The 17,682-nt window shown below is 31.8% G+C and overlaps 1 protein-coding gene across 1 annotated transcript; it reads left to right on the forward strand.

The window, feature by feature from the left end:
• The first annotated feature begins 10,028 nt into the window (after positions 1 to 10,028).
• LOC133296132 (protein ZINC INDUCED FACILITATOR-LIKE 1-like) lies at positions 10,029 to 15,818 on the forward strand. Its single transcript, XM_061495080.1, has 16 exons — positions 10,029 to 10,069; positions 10,656 to 10,716; positions 10,811 to 10,913; positions 11,003 to 11,105; positions 11,242 to 11,295; positions 11,379 to 11,441; positions 11,787 to 11,836; positions 11,987 to 12,062; positions 12,280 to 12,459; positions 12,574 to 12,661; positions 13,052 to 13,137; positions 13,233 to 13,340; positions 13,510 to 13,554; positions 13,660 to 13,748; positions 14,373 to 14,416; positions 15,706 to 15,818. The coding sequence occupies exons 1-16, from the start codon at positions 10,067 to 10,069 to the stop codon at positions 15,816 to 15,818; spliced, it is 1,266 nt and encodes a 421-aa protein (XP_061351064.1). The 5' UTR covers positions 10,029 to 10,066.
• The last annotated feature ends 1,864 nt before the right edge of the window (positions 15,819 to 17,682 follow it).

Raw genomic sequence — 17,682 nt, forward strand, 5'->3', positions numbered from 1 at the left:
CGCGTTACTAGCGCGTAACATTGTGTATTTAGGAATTTCCTTGCGCTACTAGCATGGATCCCGCGCTTGTAGCGCGGCACTTCTGTGTTGTGAAAATTTTCCCGCGCTATTAGGGCGGATCTCGTGCTTATAGCGCGGTAGCTTTGTCTTTTGAGAAATTTCATGTGCTAGTAGCGCGGAAGCTCTATCTTTTGCTTTCTCTTGTGCTTAAGAACACATTCTTTTCTAGTATTTTTTCCTACAAAACAACAAAAATTCAATGAGAGAAGAATTGTGCATGGTTTATCAACTTTATAACAAATATAAGCCTTTTTCTTTCAAAGTGGATTAAATCCTTGCTCTTTTTAACTTAAAAAACTATATATACTGGAGGTATATCATCTATGCTCTTGCTCCACAAGGCCACTTGGTCTCACACACAATACACTCTAGAATAAAGGAGAGATGAGTTTCTAAGCTCCCACAGCCTCAAACTCCATCAAAACTCATATTTTCCATGAAATTCGAAATCTTAGGGGAAGAATAACTCTCTCTACAGTGAACCTCACTCAAAAATACTGGTACCAATGAATTTCTCTCAAAATTTCTGATAAGTTTGGCTTTGGAACGAAGTGCTTTGGAGGTCTCTAGTTCAAGTTATGAATTTTAGAAGATTTTAAATCAAAATTTTCGTTTCTTTTTCCTTTGCTCTCTATCGATCCATTTTTGAAGAAGAGGGGCAATAATGACTCACTTGAGTCACTTAAATGAGTTCATTATACCAGCAGGTATAAGCTTATTTATCTACACACCTTCGTTCATTACCAAACTTTACCCAATGGACTAGAATATTTTTCTAGTCATGTTTCTATATATACTTTCACTTTTTGAGTAACTTTGTTTATCCACATTTTTACCCCTTAACTGTCATTTTAACTCCTTTTTCACTAAAGGTGACTTTTTTTTTTTTACTTATAGGCTAGGGTCATTATAGTTGCGAATAGGATTAAAGCAAGTGGACCGTCTTTGATTGATCCGGAGTCGATGGAATCAATGGACCTTGACTTGGTCACTTGAGTTGAATCAAGTGTGGGTAAGCTCTTCGCTTGTGAAATGTGTATAATTGCTTAGATTGTTGATGAATATTAATGTATTCATGTATGCAATTAATTGATTGCATCGCACCTTGGTGTAGATGTGTATTTGGTAAGATTGTAACTTTGACATAAAGTTGATTGTGTGCAAACTTGGTGGAGGACAAAGGTTAGATTGGAAGCGATCAAGGTAAGCCTTTGAACCTTGAGATTTATCCCTTTATTGTTCCATCAAGATCTGATGGGGTAGTGGTTATGGTTGTCTATATAATTATAATAGAGTAGTTTAATGCATTGATATATGTGTGTGTGTGTGTGTGTGTGTGTGCAATGGGTGTGGCATACGATGATATTTTTCTATGTTTTGTATGTTGCATGACCATGCGTAATTCATACTTAATAGTTTAGCTGACCAGTAGGACTATTTGCATATGAGAATCCTTAGGATGATGAGAGTTCCAGAGGGATGTCTTATGGAGATGTTTTACACACTGCATGGAGATATATATATATATATATATATATATATATATATATATATATATATATATAGTATTATTTATTATTATTACTTTTACACTATAAGTGAACTTTGGGGTAGATGAATCCTCCAAGGACCCCAAATTTAGTAAGATATTTATCTCATCTAGTGTTTTAGGGATCCCCTTTTAGGTACTAGCATAGATGGTGCAGGTTTGACACGGAACAAGAGGCCTAAGTAGGTTGGCATATGATAACATGTGATTTTTAATTATTTTGATGTACATCGCATACACTTCTATTTTGACGTATCTTATGCTTATTGATAGAAAGATATGTATAGGATGTATATTTGGTAGTTATGTTGTATTAGACTGACATTGTGTATTTTTGAGGACTTAGACCATGATGATAGTCATTTTGTATCCCTTGATGAGGAAGGGAGCAAAATAGCCTTTTATCATATGTTTTGTTAAGTCTAAGTCCTAGAACCAGATTATTGATGTAAATGCTTGATGTTGGAAGCCGTGATGTAAACCTGGACTTGTATATAAATGTAAACGGATGTAAGTGTACCTAGGTTTGTTGGGCTTTTAGTTGCCGTTCCATGTCTATTAGGTTGTATGAACCCACAGAGGGTATTTGCGTTACCTTGAATGTTGTCAAAATAGGGTATTTTAGCTTCTGCCTAGTGAGTATTTGAATACTCATGGAAGTATTCAAATACTTCCCGAGCCAAAAATCAGCCACTATCTTAAAAGTATTTGAATACTTGAGAAAGTATTCAAATACTTTTCGTACAATATTCGAATAATTTTTTAGAAGTATTTGAATACTCCCTTGGACAGTGGTGTTGTTTGCTTTATTCAAATTGGAAGTTGAAATTTTATGCCATATTATTTTTGGGGACTTCAGGTAGAGTCTTGAGAGGCTTGTATGATATATTTAAGATAAATTTGACATTTCGCAACGTGTATGGTTATAATTAAACATGAAATGTTTTAAATAAGGAAATGGTTTTAAGCAGTAACGATAATTATTTAAAAAGAAAAAATTAATTCGTTTTTTAATCAACTACTATGATTGTAACTGCGCTTAATATCATACATAATGATAACAAATCGGTTCTAGAATTGAGTGCTACACGTTTGGCCAAGCCGCCCCTCTCGCTAAATGGTTGGGTGGGTTATATTTTACAACCTGCCTATTATCTATAGGGTAGGTTAACCCGTATAACCTTTTTTTAATATATAAATTTTTACTTTACACTTAAACTTTGTGTTTGGTTATAATTTAATATCTGTTATCTTAACATTAACTTTATGTCTGCTGAATACTCGTAATGGTGACTTATCAATATCCAATTCATTTTTTTTAAAAAAATATAATTAATGTAGCTATCCTTGGTCTTTTCTAATATATATATCTTATTTGGCGGGTTGGCGGAGCGGGGCGGGGTGTTGCGACTTCGGCAAGTGCACCAGTGTAAAAGTAATAAAAGTGTACAGAGTATGAGATCGTTCTCACGAGAATTAGAATTTTAATCACTGGTTCACTATTTATGCTTTATTTGGACAAACATAAATGAGAATTTTTCAAAGAAAATTTAAAACGAACAATAAGAATAATAACAGAATAATAAAAACAAGCAAGTAAATTGGAAAGTCTTTAACAATCAAAAGAGCATAGTTAGGATTTTGATTTCCCCCAATTTTCCCTTTATGTCGTGAATTAAACTCTTAGTTAATCGCCCTTAATATATTGCCAACCGATTCCTCTGAATTAATTAGGACTCAATCCCTTGATACCCTAAATTTTTATGATCTTGAAAGAATCCTAGTTTCCCGGCTATTCCTGAAGAAAATAAGCATTAAAATCAAAAATCACAAAATTGCATAATTACTCTATGCCTATTCCTAGAATCATAAGGATTACAATGAATTTAACACCCTTTTTGGTCCCTGGTAATATCTACGAAAACCTTTTTAGTCCCTGACAATAAAAAAGGACCAAATTGGTCCCTAACAGTATGCAAAAAGGGCCACGTTAGTGACGGAGGAGTTGACATAAGGACTAATGTGGCCCTTTTTTTCATTATTTTAGGGACCAATTTAGTCCTTTTTTATTGCCAGGGACTAAAAAGGATTTCGTAGATATTGTCAGGGACCAAAAATGGTGTTTACTCATGAATTTATCATGCATAGATCATGCACCAACATCCATATTATCATACATTCACCCTAGATCAATCTACAAGGAGCAAACTCATAGAAAGCATTAAGAGTAGATAAATTCATGCAATACAAAAAGGAAAAATTACATTAAACATTCAATCCATAAACACAAAGGTTAATTGGATTCCATCTAATCCTAATTACAAAGAAATCTAGCCTAGCATAGCGAATTCGAAAATACAAGAAAACAATAAAGCTTTCCATAACTCCATTGGTGTGATGGTGTTGTGAATCTTCAAAGTCTTGAGCGTATTCTTGAAATCCACCCGCCTCCGTTGCTCCAAAGCATGAAGAACACGCTTATATGACTTGAACCAGACTTCTGCTCTTCAAAATCGTTCAAAGGTTCTCAATTGGTTCTGAAATTCCCTTTAAATAGGTGTAGGATTCGTGCCCTGGGTTAAATTCATGAATTGGGTTTTAATTGGATTGTAACAGTGCGCTAAAGCGCTAGTGAGCGCGCTTTAGTGCACTGAAAACACATTACAAAATGAAAGCCCCCTGGATCGCTCTCTTCGAAAGAAATTCTGGATGATAATGCATGTTAGCATGCTGAAACGCTCTAAAGCGCGCTCTTCTATAAGGTTTTAGCTATTTCTGTACAATTTGCGCGCTATTCTGCGCTAAATTGCCTTCTTTATGTAATGAAATTGCATCTGGAACAAGCTTAAGGACTTCTTTGATCTTCCATCTTGTACCCCAAGTCTTTTAACTTAATCCTTGCTCAAATTTACATCAATTTACCTTCAAAACAAGCAAGAATCAGTTATGTCAGTTTATAATCCAACTTTCATGCTTTTGCAATAAATAACCTTTATTTTCATGTTTTTGACTATATAATTCATATGATTTTAGCATTTAAGACATAATAAACTAAAGGTTTATCACGGGGCGGACAAGTTAGAGGTGGAACGAGGCAAGTTGAGTTTCTCAACCCACTTTCAAAAACGGGGCGGGGCGGCTTGACTTATTTTTAGTCTGGTTGATGTTAAAATAAAAAACTACTTCTCAAATCTAATTAATATAATGGAAAAATATTCTAGTTTCACTGCAGAAAAAGTTTCTCCATCATATTTTTTTTTTTAAATATTTCTATCGGTTCTTTGCTTCGCAATTAATCCGATTCGGGGCGGGTTCAAGATTAAGTCTTTAAACCCCTCCCAAAGGTGGTACTGGGAAGATTCGAATACATACTCTCACCCCTACCTGCTTAGCTCTTATGCGCCAACTTAGTTACCAGTATTTGGTAGTTTCTCTATCATATTAACATAAAAGTAAGTAGGTCCATTAGTATTTTTTTTCTCTTATCTTTGTAATGAGATCCACTCATTTTTATGTAAATGTGAAAGAGAAATTTTTTATAAAAAATTAAAAATATTAAATCCTTAATAATATAACGAGAAAACTAGCTAGGAATCTCAAAACCGCCTTTGGAGGTGGTTTGTGAAAAGAAAAGAAAAAATAAAGTGCGCACCACGAGTTATTATTATTATAACAATAATTATTATTATTTTAGATAGATGTGCCATAGTTAATTATGTGTGTTTAAAAAATAATGCCAAATCTTATTCGAAAATTGTAAATGAGTCAAATCTTGATTTGTTTAATGTATTCACGCGAAACATATTTTTGTAGCAATTAGCAAATGAGAAAGGAAACAAAACAGTACCAATATATAGAGTTGTTTAATCAACGAAGTACTTTTATTTGCTCATGCAACACTTATTATAATTGTTAGGTTTCATCCTGCGAAAAAATTGACGGTGAATCAGGATCACCGTGATCCTTCAATTAAAATTTTGAAATTTGGTTTAAAAAAAATTAATTTTTTTTCTCTCCTCTCTCATCAGTTTTTTCTCTCTTTCTCACCTCTCCACCCTAGTGAATATTGTGTGCATCAAGAATACTAAATATCCTCTCCCATCCTACATGTAAAATATAGTTTGAATTACTAATCTTTAATTTGACCTATAAAATATTTTTTTCATTTTAATTTTTTTCCCAATCGATTCATAAGAAATCAACTAGTTCGATTCAAGTACCATCAAACTCATATAAAAAAACGACTCTAGAGATTAAAGAAAATAATTTGTTTATCACTTAAATCAATAATGATTAATTTAAACTTTCATTGATACCATAATACTTTTCCTTTTTTTTATCAGGTATTTTTGTAAGTATATGGTTGTAAGATTATAACACTTTTATATATTGTTACGATTATCAAATGGTGGCAGTTCAGTTGATAGTAAGAGAGTTGAGTATACCTACACAAAAAAAAAAAAAAAAAGAGTTGAGTAAGTGTAAACGAGAGGGTACTATTTTTGGGACGATTTAAATATCTTTATGTCTGATTTGCTCTGCAATCCGGATTAGTTTTATAGCCAGCTCAAATAATCAAAGCTTGTAGAGATACTGAGAGAAACCAACTCGCCTCAAATAAATAATTAGAGTTGAGTTAACTAAAAAAAATATTGTTACAATTAAACTCTTTTATTAATTATTATTTTTAAGGTTTGAACTATGACTTCTTCTTTCTCTCTTTTTCTGAGAGCGAGACCCTTTTATTATCCTAACCAATTATAAATATACAAATAAACAAATTTACATTAACCGAAATAGGATAACACGATAAATGATTAATTCAATATGTAGTTTTGAAGAGCTCTCCAACATTTCTTTGTATATATGAGGAATAATTATATGAAGTTAACGATTATCCTTCCTAACCCCTTTCTGACCACTGTATCGTAAAATTAAGTTGTGCAGCAGCATTTTATATTTTGAGCGGTGTGGGCGTGTGGCAGGTAGATTTGAATGCAAAATCAAATAGTCAAAATATTGAAGCTAAAACTCTTGAACCCACACATTTGACGCATTAAACATGAGCACGTGGTTTTTGAATATACATTGGTTACCTATTTGGTTATTGATAAAATAATCTATTATACAGCTAGTTGTTCCTACTCAAACTAAAAGTACGAGATTAGTTTATGAATTATATAACGTGGATGATTTTAGTTCTTAATAATAGAGATTACGTATGAGATTTTGGTACGTCTATTATTTTTGTAAAATTAATTTTTATGTTAAAAATCCTAAGGTCCGTTTCATATAATACAAAATAAGAAAAATTCTATTATAATCTTTTTTTTACTTTATTTGATTATTAAAATAGAATAATATTGAAGAAAAAAGTAACTTAAGATTTGGGGTGTAAATACGCTGGATTATTTTAGATTTTAGCTTACATAAATCAGACTAATGTAGAATAATACAAAAATATTGGTCTGCCTTATTTTTTAGGCCTGACTTATACCATGAAACGTATAAGACCTATCAAATTTATTAGTAATTTCATCTAAAATATCATAAACCGCTTTAAATAACAAAAACACTATTATATAATACTAAACATTTATTATAAAACACAATAAATTTTTGGAGAATGTTATATTTACAAACTTTTTATTTACAAACTCTTACAAATTACACTAAATATTAGGCGTGTTCGCGGTCTGGATTGGATCGGTTTAAAAGTAAAAATCATCCAATCCAATCCCTTCGGTTTAATCATGTAATCATCCATTCGGTTTGAATTTTTTTTCAATCCGATCCGATCCAATCCAATTTTATTCGATTTGGATTGGACCGGTTTTCGGTTTTTTAAAAAGCCTAAGATTTGTATGATCATTATTTGACAATAACATATCTTTTATACGTATCGGCTTTGTAAAGTTTGTATGATGATTATTGTACAATCTAGAAGCATTGTACAACAAAAAATTAAATTATCATCTTTTACTTTCAACAAAAAAATTATAATATGATTGCCTGAGATATGAAGTAACCCAAACTTTCATCCTATAGAGGAGCTGTTGTATAACAATAATCTATGTAATAAAAATATATTATGTATCTTACAAAAAAAAAACATAACATAAATCAAGCACAATCTACTTTCTCCAACATGATGGCTTAATAGGTCTTGGATTTAGAATTTTGCTATATTGTTTTTGAGCTATGATTTGGGAAAGGCCCAAGTAGGTAGATGGTAAGGTTGGGGAATAATTGGATCGTTTTGAATTGGTTCAGTTTTCACCAACCCATCCAAAAATCGATCTAATCCAATTAAATTTTACGATTTTTTTTTCTGTTTTCGATTTTCAGTTTTTTGGTTCGTCACCGCGGTTTGAATCGGTTTGGATCGGTTGATGAACACTCCTACTAAATATGACTGGTCATACTTCAATGAAAAGTGTATGACCGGTCATACTTAGTGTAATTTGTAAAAAAAAATTGTAAACGGATCCTTCCCCTAAATTTTTTACTTAATAAATAATTATATATATATATATATATGTATGAAAAAAATTATTCTTCTATTACATGAGTTAAGTTTTTTCTTCTTACATATCATTCGATAGCCATGCAATATTTTTCTTTTATTTCTTTTTTATTATTTAGGTGGTGGGCCCCGCCATATATATATATATAAGGGTTCATTTCTCAAGTTGCTAGACATCAAGTTAGGAATCATAATCATAAATGGGTGGGTAAAAGCATTAAATACGGAAAAAAATGAAAATCAACAATCAGGATTACTAGCTGGACGTCCAGCAACTTGAGAAATAATTTCACCGTATATATATATATGGCTTATTGTTTCTCAAGTCACTTGAGATAACTTTATCTTTGGCCACTAAATCATAACCGTGCAAAGATAGATCAATGGTGATAAAGGAAAAGAGAGAAAAAGAGAATTTTCACCATTCAAAGATGAATCAACCAATATAAGAAAATAAATAAACAAAACGATGTAGTTTTGGAGTGTACAGAGATAAATACATCTCAAGTGACTTGAAAAATATTGTTCTCATATATAATGAGATTGATGTTTTTCGTATAACATGAGATAAAATTATCTCCTACAATCTTAAAATGACGTCGTTTTGTGATTTAGGAAATAAAAAATACATGATATTTTTGTAAAATTATATGATACAAAACAAAAATAAAATTACTAAAATACCCTATATATATTGTTTGACTTATTTAAGGACAACATAAATCTCTAATTTTTTTATTATTATTATATGGCAAATCAGATTGCAAAATTATGCTCAGTATAAAAAGAGAAAGAAAACCAATAACACCCATCTTTGATAATCTCAACTTTATTCCCACTAAACGTTACATAACATGCAGAGTATTATAATAAATTTTACATTATTCTATTAATAAATATCAAAATTTTCTAATCCCTTGTATATTGGTCATAAAAAAAATTAAAAACAAAAAAAATTATCATGTGATCTAATCATTTATGTTATACAGCTATTTTTGTACTAGCATTCAATATACCTCAAATGTAACTAAAACAATTATTTTAACTGTATATATATTAATTAAATCAATAAATATGTATTCAATTTAATATCTAGATAATAATATAATCCAAGTAAGATCCCACAATTTATGAGCTGTTTACATGTTGATTTGGACGTGTGCAGTGTTGTCAAAGTGTTAAACATTCAGACTACCAAAAAAAAAAAAAAAAGTGTTAAACATTCGTTTCAGAGTAAGACAGCTGGTCCCCACTCATTGTCCTTTGAATGTGAACTACTCTGATTTCTTCTACATTTAACATCTATACTGTTCTAGCGAAGCTGCACCGATTTATATTCTTCTTTCTTTCTTTACATGCACAGAATAGGTACAGTTAGTTTCCTTCTGAAGGGTATGTTTGAGTCCTCAAGCATTTGTTCTATATCTTTCTTGGACTTATGTCATTCTGATTAGTCTTTTTTGTGTTTTTTTGTTGGATGTTACATATTGAAGGAACCATTGTTGTGTGGAAACAAGAAGTGGGGTTCTCTTGCAAACATGGAAGAGGAGAAGATTGGAGTGCCATTGTTGGAGAAACATTATGTTGAGAATTGTCCAGGTTGTAAGGTGGATCAAGCCAAAGAGCTCAGAAAGGATGTTACCTTTCGAAATATCTTCAATATATGGATCATTGTGTTGTGCAGCTGTAAGCATTGTACAAGAGTTTTTGGAATGAATCCTTTCATGTCTTATATTTGAACATAACTATTTCATATGAATGGTGGTTATTTTAATTGTTGATAGTTGATCTATCAATAATGAATGATTGGAATTTCTTAAATTATGTGGTCATGTTAAAAAGAGACATTATTTTTTTCATCTCTAATGGCTCTTTTGTTTTTGTGTTGTAAAGCTCTGCCTATATCATCTCTCTGGCCTTACCTTTATTTCATGGTGAGTTTATTTACCAACTTTGGTTCACTGTTACCTTCCATTTCCCTACATGGTTTCATCCTTCTGGTTTACTGTAATTGGATAAACTTCTGCCTTAAATCTTTGATCCGGTTTTATTTTTTAAGGAAAAATATGTTTTGTGTAAGAAGAATGTCCTTTCTTAAAGCTGTTCCCACAACTATTAACTCAAGCTGTTTATGTGGCTTTTGGAGTATCCTTGACCATCATACTTACCGATGAGAGGTTTTGACTATAGAAAACTACTGCTATACAGGTTTAATATTTGTATTTTTGCTGCAAAAAAAAAAAAAAAATCTACACATAAATGGGAATATAATGGAATCCACTCACTTATATCTGAGTGTAGTAGAAAAAGTTTAGTAGACAACTGCAAACTTTTGGATATGTCAATTATAATTCCTAATTGCTTTCTTCTTTCTCCTTTTCTTTTCTCATTTTGTTATGAAATAGTCAATAAATCAAACTCTGTTTTAACGATTGATTTTGATGAATTAGTGCTGAACATAATATTCATCCTCAATAATGCAACATTTAAGATAACCATATAATAAATATTAATTGTTAGGTAAAGGATTTTAACATTGCCAAAAGAGAGGAAGATATCAGTGCCTATGCTGGTTATGTGGGTAAGATTATTTTTTAGTACATCCGTTCTTTGATGTGTTCAGTCATCATAAGTTCTTTATTTCTGATCCTCATATGACTTTGAAAATGTTGTAGGATCTGCATTTATGCTTGGAAGATCTTTGACATCTATATTGTGGGGAATAATAGCTGATCGCTATGGTAGAAAACCTGTTGTTATTATAGGGATTATCTCTGTGTAAGTATATATGTCACTAATGTTGATGCTTTCTTTCAAGTTATATCACATGTTTTTCCATAACAACATTGATGCTTCTTTGATTTCAGAGTCATTTTCAACACATTATTTGGCCTAAGCACAAGTTTTTGGATGGCTGTTATTATGAGATTTATTCTTGGAGGTTTAAATGGTTTGCTTGGACCAATGAGGGTACTACCAATTTACACACTATATATACCTAATGTTTCATTTCATCCATTAAAATATGGCACAATTAAAAGTTGAAATTTGTGAACTTGGGTCTCGGTTTATAATATATGTATGTCATACCCTATTGTATTAACAGGCTTATGCTACTGAAATTTTTCGAGAAGAATACCAAGCTCTAGGACTCTCTACCGTAAGCCACACTTTCCTTTAACTACTATTATTTCTTGGCAGCACGTGTTCATCATAATAATTCAAAGTGTGATCTAATTTCAGGTGGTTGCTGCTTGGGGTGTAGGTCTAGTCTTTGGGCCAGCATTGGGAGGTTATTTGGCTCAGGTAAATTTTTTATTTATTTTTTCCTTTAGTGTGTGTGGAGGGCAAGTCTTGGAGTAGCTGTAAGGTTTTTCCTTGTGATCGGAAAGTCACGAGTTCAAAAATATAAGGGCATGGCTGCATACAATCTATCATCATCCCTACTTTTACAAGTCGGGGAGTCCTAGGATTTGCCTTTTTTTTTCTTTTGCCCTTTTTGTTAAGAGAGCGAGTCTCTAGCAGTGGTGGAACTATTCCTTTGTGATATATAAGGGTAAGAATACAAGGATTGCCCACACCACACCATCGTTTTTAAGAATACAAGAAGTGGTTTTTTTCTCTAATACATTTTGAAATTTTGTATTGTAGCCAGTAGACAAATACCCACATCTATTTCCAAAGGGTTCCTTTTGGGATAAGTAAGTACATTTTTGTTTTTGTTTTTTTGTTTTTTTTTTTAAATTTTATAAAAAAAAAAACTTTAATGATTCAATTCTGTCTTTCCTTCTTTCTACTTTTTTGCTTTGTTGTACTGAATTTCATTTGTCAAAACATAAATCTCTCTGCAGGTTTCCATACTTCTTGCCCTCCTTTATAATATCAGCTTTTTCACTTGCTGTAGCAATTTCCTGCATCTGGCTTCCAGTATGTACATTACATTAATCGTAGATATCTTTGCATTTTTTATATTTTGTGAGTTGTGACTTCTATTCTGACCTTAATATGATGACATATCAGAACGTAGCACCTTTTTTCCTATTTATGTTAGAGATAAAATAAAACCATTCACGTGTCTTTTTCCAAAAGTTTTTGGTTCATGACACTGTCAACTAAATGTTTTGAAATAATTGCATTACTGAAGGAGACACTTCACAACCATAGTGAGTCCACTGACAACACTGAAGCTTTAGAAAGTGGAAAAAGTGGAGCTGACAAAGATAATATGATCCAAAAAGATGAAAGCATCCTCAGAAATTGGCCCCTAATGTCATCTATCATTGTTTACTGTGTTTTTGCACTTCATGATATAGCTTATTCAGAGGTATTATTATTCCTGCTTAAAGATGTTGCTGTTTTGACTTCTTTTTGTTTTCTACAAATTGATATTCATCTAATTGGCTATAAGTAACGAAACACCATTCTACATTTTTGTTAGGTTTTCTCATTATGGGCTGTGAGTCCTCGAAGGTTGGGTGGTTTGAACTTTACAACTGATGATGTTGGTAATGTTCTTGCTATATCAGGTACATCTTTAACATCTATGAATCTCCAAGGATTGCACTTGTACATAATAAACTTTCACATCAATAACAATATCATGAGGGTGAGCCTTAGAGCAGGGGGTAAAGTTACTCCTTATGACTGGAAAGTCACGGGTTTGAGTCTTGAAAACAGCTTCCTTGCATTGCAACATGCAAGGGTAAGGCTGTGTACAATCGACCCTCACCCTCTACCCTTGCAAATCGAGGAGCCTTGTATAATTTCAACATTAATATAATATAATATATATACACTTGAACTCTATTAATTTTATTCTCATGGATTTGCATAGAAACAGATGATATACACTTTTTATTTTTTTGTGCATTACTTGATAGATATGCTGCTTAATTACTGATTTCTCAACTGGTCAGGTCTTGCAATTATAATCTTCCAGCTTGGCCTATACCAATCAGTGCAAAATGTTTGTGGACCTATTGTCCTTGCTCGCATTGCAGGGGTTAGCTTTCTCTTTTTCTGTGGCAATTACTGTGATTCAGCATTTCGTTTTTTGTTTATTTTAAAACATGTCTTGTTTTCTGGCATCATGTGTAGGTGTTATCCATACCCATCTTGCAAAGCTACCCTTTCATGACAATGTTGAAAGGCTTCACACTGCACATAGTGATATATAGTGCTTCCATTCTAAAGAATTTGACCACTGTAAGTGAACCTCTATCTATATGTATATAACCAATCATGAGTGATATTGAGGGTGTAAATGAATTGAATTGACTTCACTGGACCTTGTAAGATCAGCTTGATTTATTGCAAAAGTTTATGTTCATTAAACTTGCCTAATTGTATTCTTTTTGCTGGACTTCTTCTATAGGAGATAATTTCAACTGGTTTATTCATTCTGCAAAATAGAGCAGTGGTAAATTTTTGACTCGTTTCTTTGGCATTTACTTCCTTACAAATGTTGAGATTTTTTATTTTAATGGAATTGTGACATACATGGTATGTTGATTTGGAAAAACAGGAACAACATCAAAGGGGGGTAGCTAATGGCATTTGTATGACTGCTATGTCAGCATGCAAAGTAATTGGACCAGCTGCAGGTGGTGCAGTGTGAGTATCCCTTTGATTTCGTTAGCTTCTATTTGACTTATGAGTCATTGTTAAAAAAATGTGATTGTGGATCTCATTAGGATCTTAGTATTTTAAATAAATCTTCCTAAAAATGGTGTATTGTAGATGTTATACTTTTTTTCTGACATATAGAATATTCATAACTCATTTCTGTCCGAAAGTTCATGCTGCTAAGTTCCTTTATGATATGGTCAAATCTTCTGTGTTCAAGACTTTTATTAGACTTGTAGTTTAACAATAGGAATAGCCAAATAGCTATTGTAGGCTTGACAAATTGGATCAGTTGCTTATGTAAAATGTGAATATTTTAAAATATAGAATGGTTGTTTCCAGATAAGGACATATTATAAGAACCTGAAATGGATTGGCACTGAAATTTGCTGTCAAACCAAACTGTATACTTTAAGCATCATCAGTTATAGTAACAGTTAATGGTTACTTTCTCTACTTTATGATCTGATTGCAGTTGAGAAATGTTTCATTAGTGAAATATTTTGTGCTGCTGGGAGTATGGCATTTAACATTAATCAACAATACTTTCTGACTTTAATGATATAATGAAAATTAAATCTAGTTTTCTGATTTTGCTGTTGGTCAATGCAGATTAGCTTTGTCACAAAAGCGGTTAAATGCGTCTTTCCTCCCAGGTATGATGCTCAACTTATTTATTTGAGCTGGTTTCTATCTCTGATGCTGAATTTTGAAATCTAAATCTAATTGTCAAGTTCACTCATGGTGTGTTCATTAATAGGAAAGAACTTACCATGACTAACCTCTTTTACAGCATAAGGAAAATGTTATTAAACATTGCCAGGTTATTGACCGGTCGAGGTACTAGGTTATGGATTCAACCGCATGACCCGATAAATATATGTAAATATATAATTTATATTAAAAAAATTATAAATATACTTAAATACCTGTAAAAGAAATGATACAAATTCCAAATATTTTAATATGTAAAACAATAAATTATACATCATTGTCTAACAAAAGATCAATCAAACATATAATACTTGTGATACTGGTGGTTCAGGTTCAATAGACGACATCTCTAACTATAAATCAAATCAAAATTCGCTACATATTACATGACCAAGATAATAATTATTGTTGTAAGTACATAACCTGTGTAACTCAATAAGCAATATATCACTCAAATATTTCAAAAGAAAAACAAATCATTCATGTGTGTGAGTGAAAAAAAGAAAGGCATTAATTGATAAAAACAAACTAGTTTTTTTTTTTTTTTATAAATCGGGTCGGGTTACGTGTTAAATCGACCGGATCACCACTTTTTACAAAAATTGGCTGAGTCGCACCAATTTCATTACATGGCCGGTCAAATATGAAAGTCGGACCAATTATATAAACAGTTCATCAGTTTCCGAGTCGACTCAGCCGAGCCAGTCCGGTTTTATAACATTAAGGAGTTTATATCTTGAACTGAAGTAAAGAAAGAAAATGCAATTTTTATCCTTTTTCCTTTATCTTTTCGTACTTTTTATTTGATTCATCTGCCATAGACCCCAACTAGTTTAGGATAAAGGTATTATTGATATTGATGTGAACTCTTGTTACACCCTCTTAATCTGTGTATTCATTTTAATTTTAATTTTAATTTTACTTCTTCTGGTGGATAGGATGGTTGTAGTTGACAATGAAATATTAATTAGCTACACTAAGATATCAATGGGAATGGATTAACATATCAACGGTTATAATCTTAACGTCAATTCGCAAAATGAAAAAGAGGAAATGATCATGTTAATTGCTAACCATTGATTTATTAATGAATGACTAAGATTTCTTATATAATGTGATTTTGTTAAAATGGTACATGAAAGGGTGCATTCCCCATGTCAATATAGTTAGAGACATGTTTTCTTCTGCTAGCTATATTAGTGGAAGTTCATTGTTGTACATTCCAACGCAGGCACCCATTTGGTCTTCTTTGTCCTCAATGTTGTTGAAGGACTTGGAGTGTTGTTGATGTTCAAACCATTCCTAACTGAAAAGAAGAAAGAAACCTCAGAGCAGTTACATTGATATCAATAAATTTTGCATAAGGGGTGAAGTATCTTAAGGTTAATTGTGTGCAATAGTGTTGAGATTGTAACGGCGATGCTTGCTGCTAATGTAGTATGTATAGCACCAAAATTCAAGATGTAATTAATTTAACTTTTTGGGCCAGCCCATTAAAAAGAACGAGAATGGGACCTTTAAATATGTGAGTATCTTCGGCTAGCCCTTTTAACCCGGAGGTCACCTATAAATGGCAGCGTGAAATATTTGCGTTTGGACATCGGAGATTTTAGATGTAAGATGTTTAGGATTAGTTTTGATGTCAATTGAGTTTGGAGTATGTAATTTCATTTGATTATTTGATATAGTATATATCTAAAATTAAATAAAATTGTTCTTGATTCTAACTAAAGTTTAATTGAGAAAAATATTTGTGATTTTAAAGTATATAATGTCATTTTAAATGAAATGATAGTATTTTGATATATATTTTATGCGATCTGTTATTCTACATATTTTTTTTATGCTTATTTTATCTACTATTTTCAAATACCGTTAGATTAGAATCTTAAAAAAAAAAAGAAATAAAAAATATTAGTTAAGATTCTGATTTAAAGGTTGGTAGAATAATTTTTTTCATATTTTATTGGGCTTTTATATTTTCTCTCCTCCACAAAATTATGAGAGAAAAAGAGAGTATTATGGAAAAAAAGACAATGTTAAAAACTAACAAATATGTATCATTCGTTTTAAAATAACAAACGTTTTTCCATTTTAATTTGCTTTTTAGATTTTTGGATTGCAACGGACAATTGGATTACATTATCTATCAGTTATTTTCTATTCACAATCCACTTCTTATCTCACAAAAAAGTTGTAATTTTAACACTAGGAAAATTTTAGTATTAAGATGTGAGGATTGTGTTAAAAAGAACATCAAAATACATTATGAAACCAAACTCCAAATATTAGTTTTGGCCTCAAAGGAATCGATATGTATAAGTTTTTCAATTTCTTCATTCTCCTGCCGTCTTCTATATACCATATTTCGATTTTGATTATATGAATTCCAATATCAATATGTTTGAAGCTTTTGGGTCAAGGTCTTGGATCCTTAGACAACATAGTTATTAATTCTAAATAATGCTCTCGGAAGTAAGATTGATGTTGAGTGGAAACATAACACAAAATCACAAATGTATAAGGAAATGCTAATAAAAGTTAAGAAATAACATTTCTGCATGCACCAGAAAAAAAAAATTATGTCACATAGAGTAAATCAAGAGTGGATCTATCATCTAATTAGTTTTCTCTTTTTTTATGGGTTTCTCTCTCCTTGATTTATTTTCTGTAATAAATTTTTTTTTTCTGTCACAGATACAGAAATATTATTCCCTAAAAGTTAACTATCAAAGGGGAATTTTTAGTTGCAAATTACAAGTGGAGTTTATTGGACCGTACGAGTTTACATAAACTCTAACAACTTTGTTATGAGCGAGGGTGAGATGATGTTGTTTTCACTTTAGTGCTTCTTCTTCTTCTTTTTTGGTAACAGAAAGGGGCATAGCCCCAAAAGAAACACCAGAAAACTAAAGAAGGAACTGGAAACAAACTACAAACAGAAAAACATCAAAACAAAACACTAAATCATAGCCTCCTAGGGACAGCCAGCACCATGTCCAGGGTCCAGAAGATCAGCAGCTAAGAGGTTGATAAGATCACTATAAGGGGACGAGATTGAGTTGAGACCATGTGGATCATCCACTGCCTTCTTCGCAATCCAATCCGAACATAAGTTGCAATTCCTCAGGATCTGATTCAACAAAACAGTCCAATCCTTCCGAAGGAATACTCGAATCTTAGCTACCATAGGGATCTTTCGAGTGTC

The sequence above is a fragment of the Gastrolobium bilobum genome, unplaced genomic scaffold (assembly GCF_033153095.1).
Source record: "Gastrolobium bilobum isolate Gb01-03AN ecotype WA unplaced genomic scaffold, APGP_CSIRO_Gbil_v1 utg13107, whole genome shotgun sequence".
NCBI classification, from domain to species: domain Eukaryota; kingdom Viridiplantae; phylum Streptophyta; class Magnoliopsida; order Fabales; family Fabaceae; genus Gastrolobium; species Gastrolobium bilobum.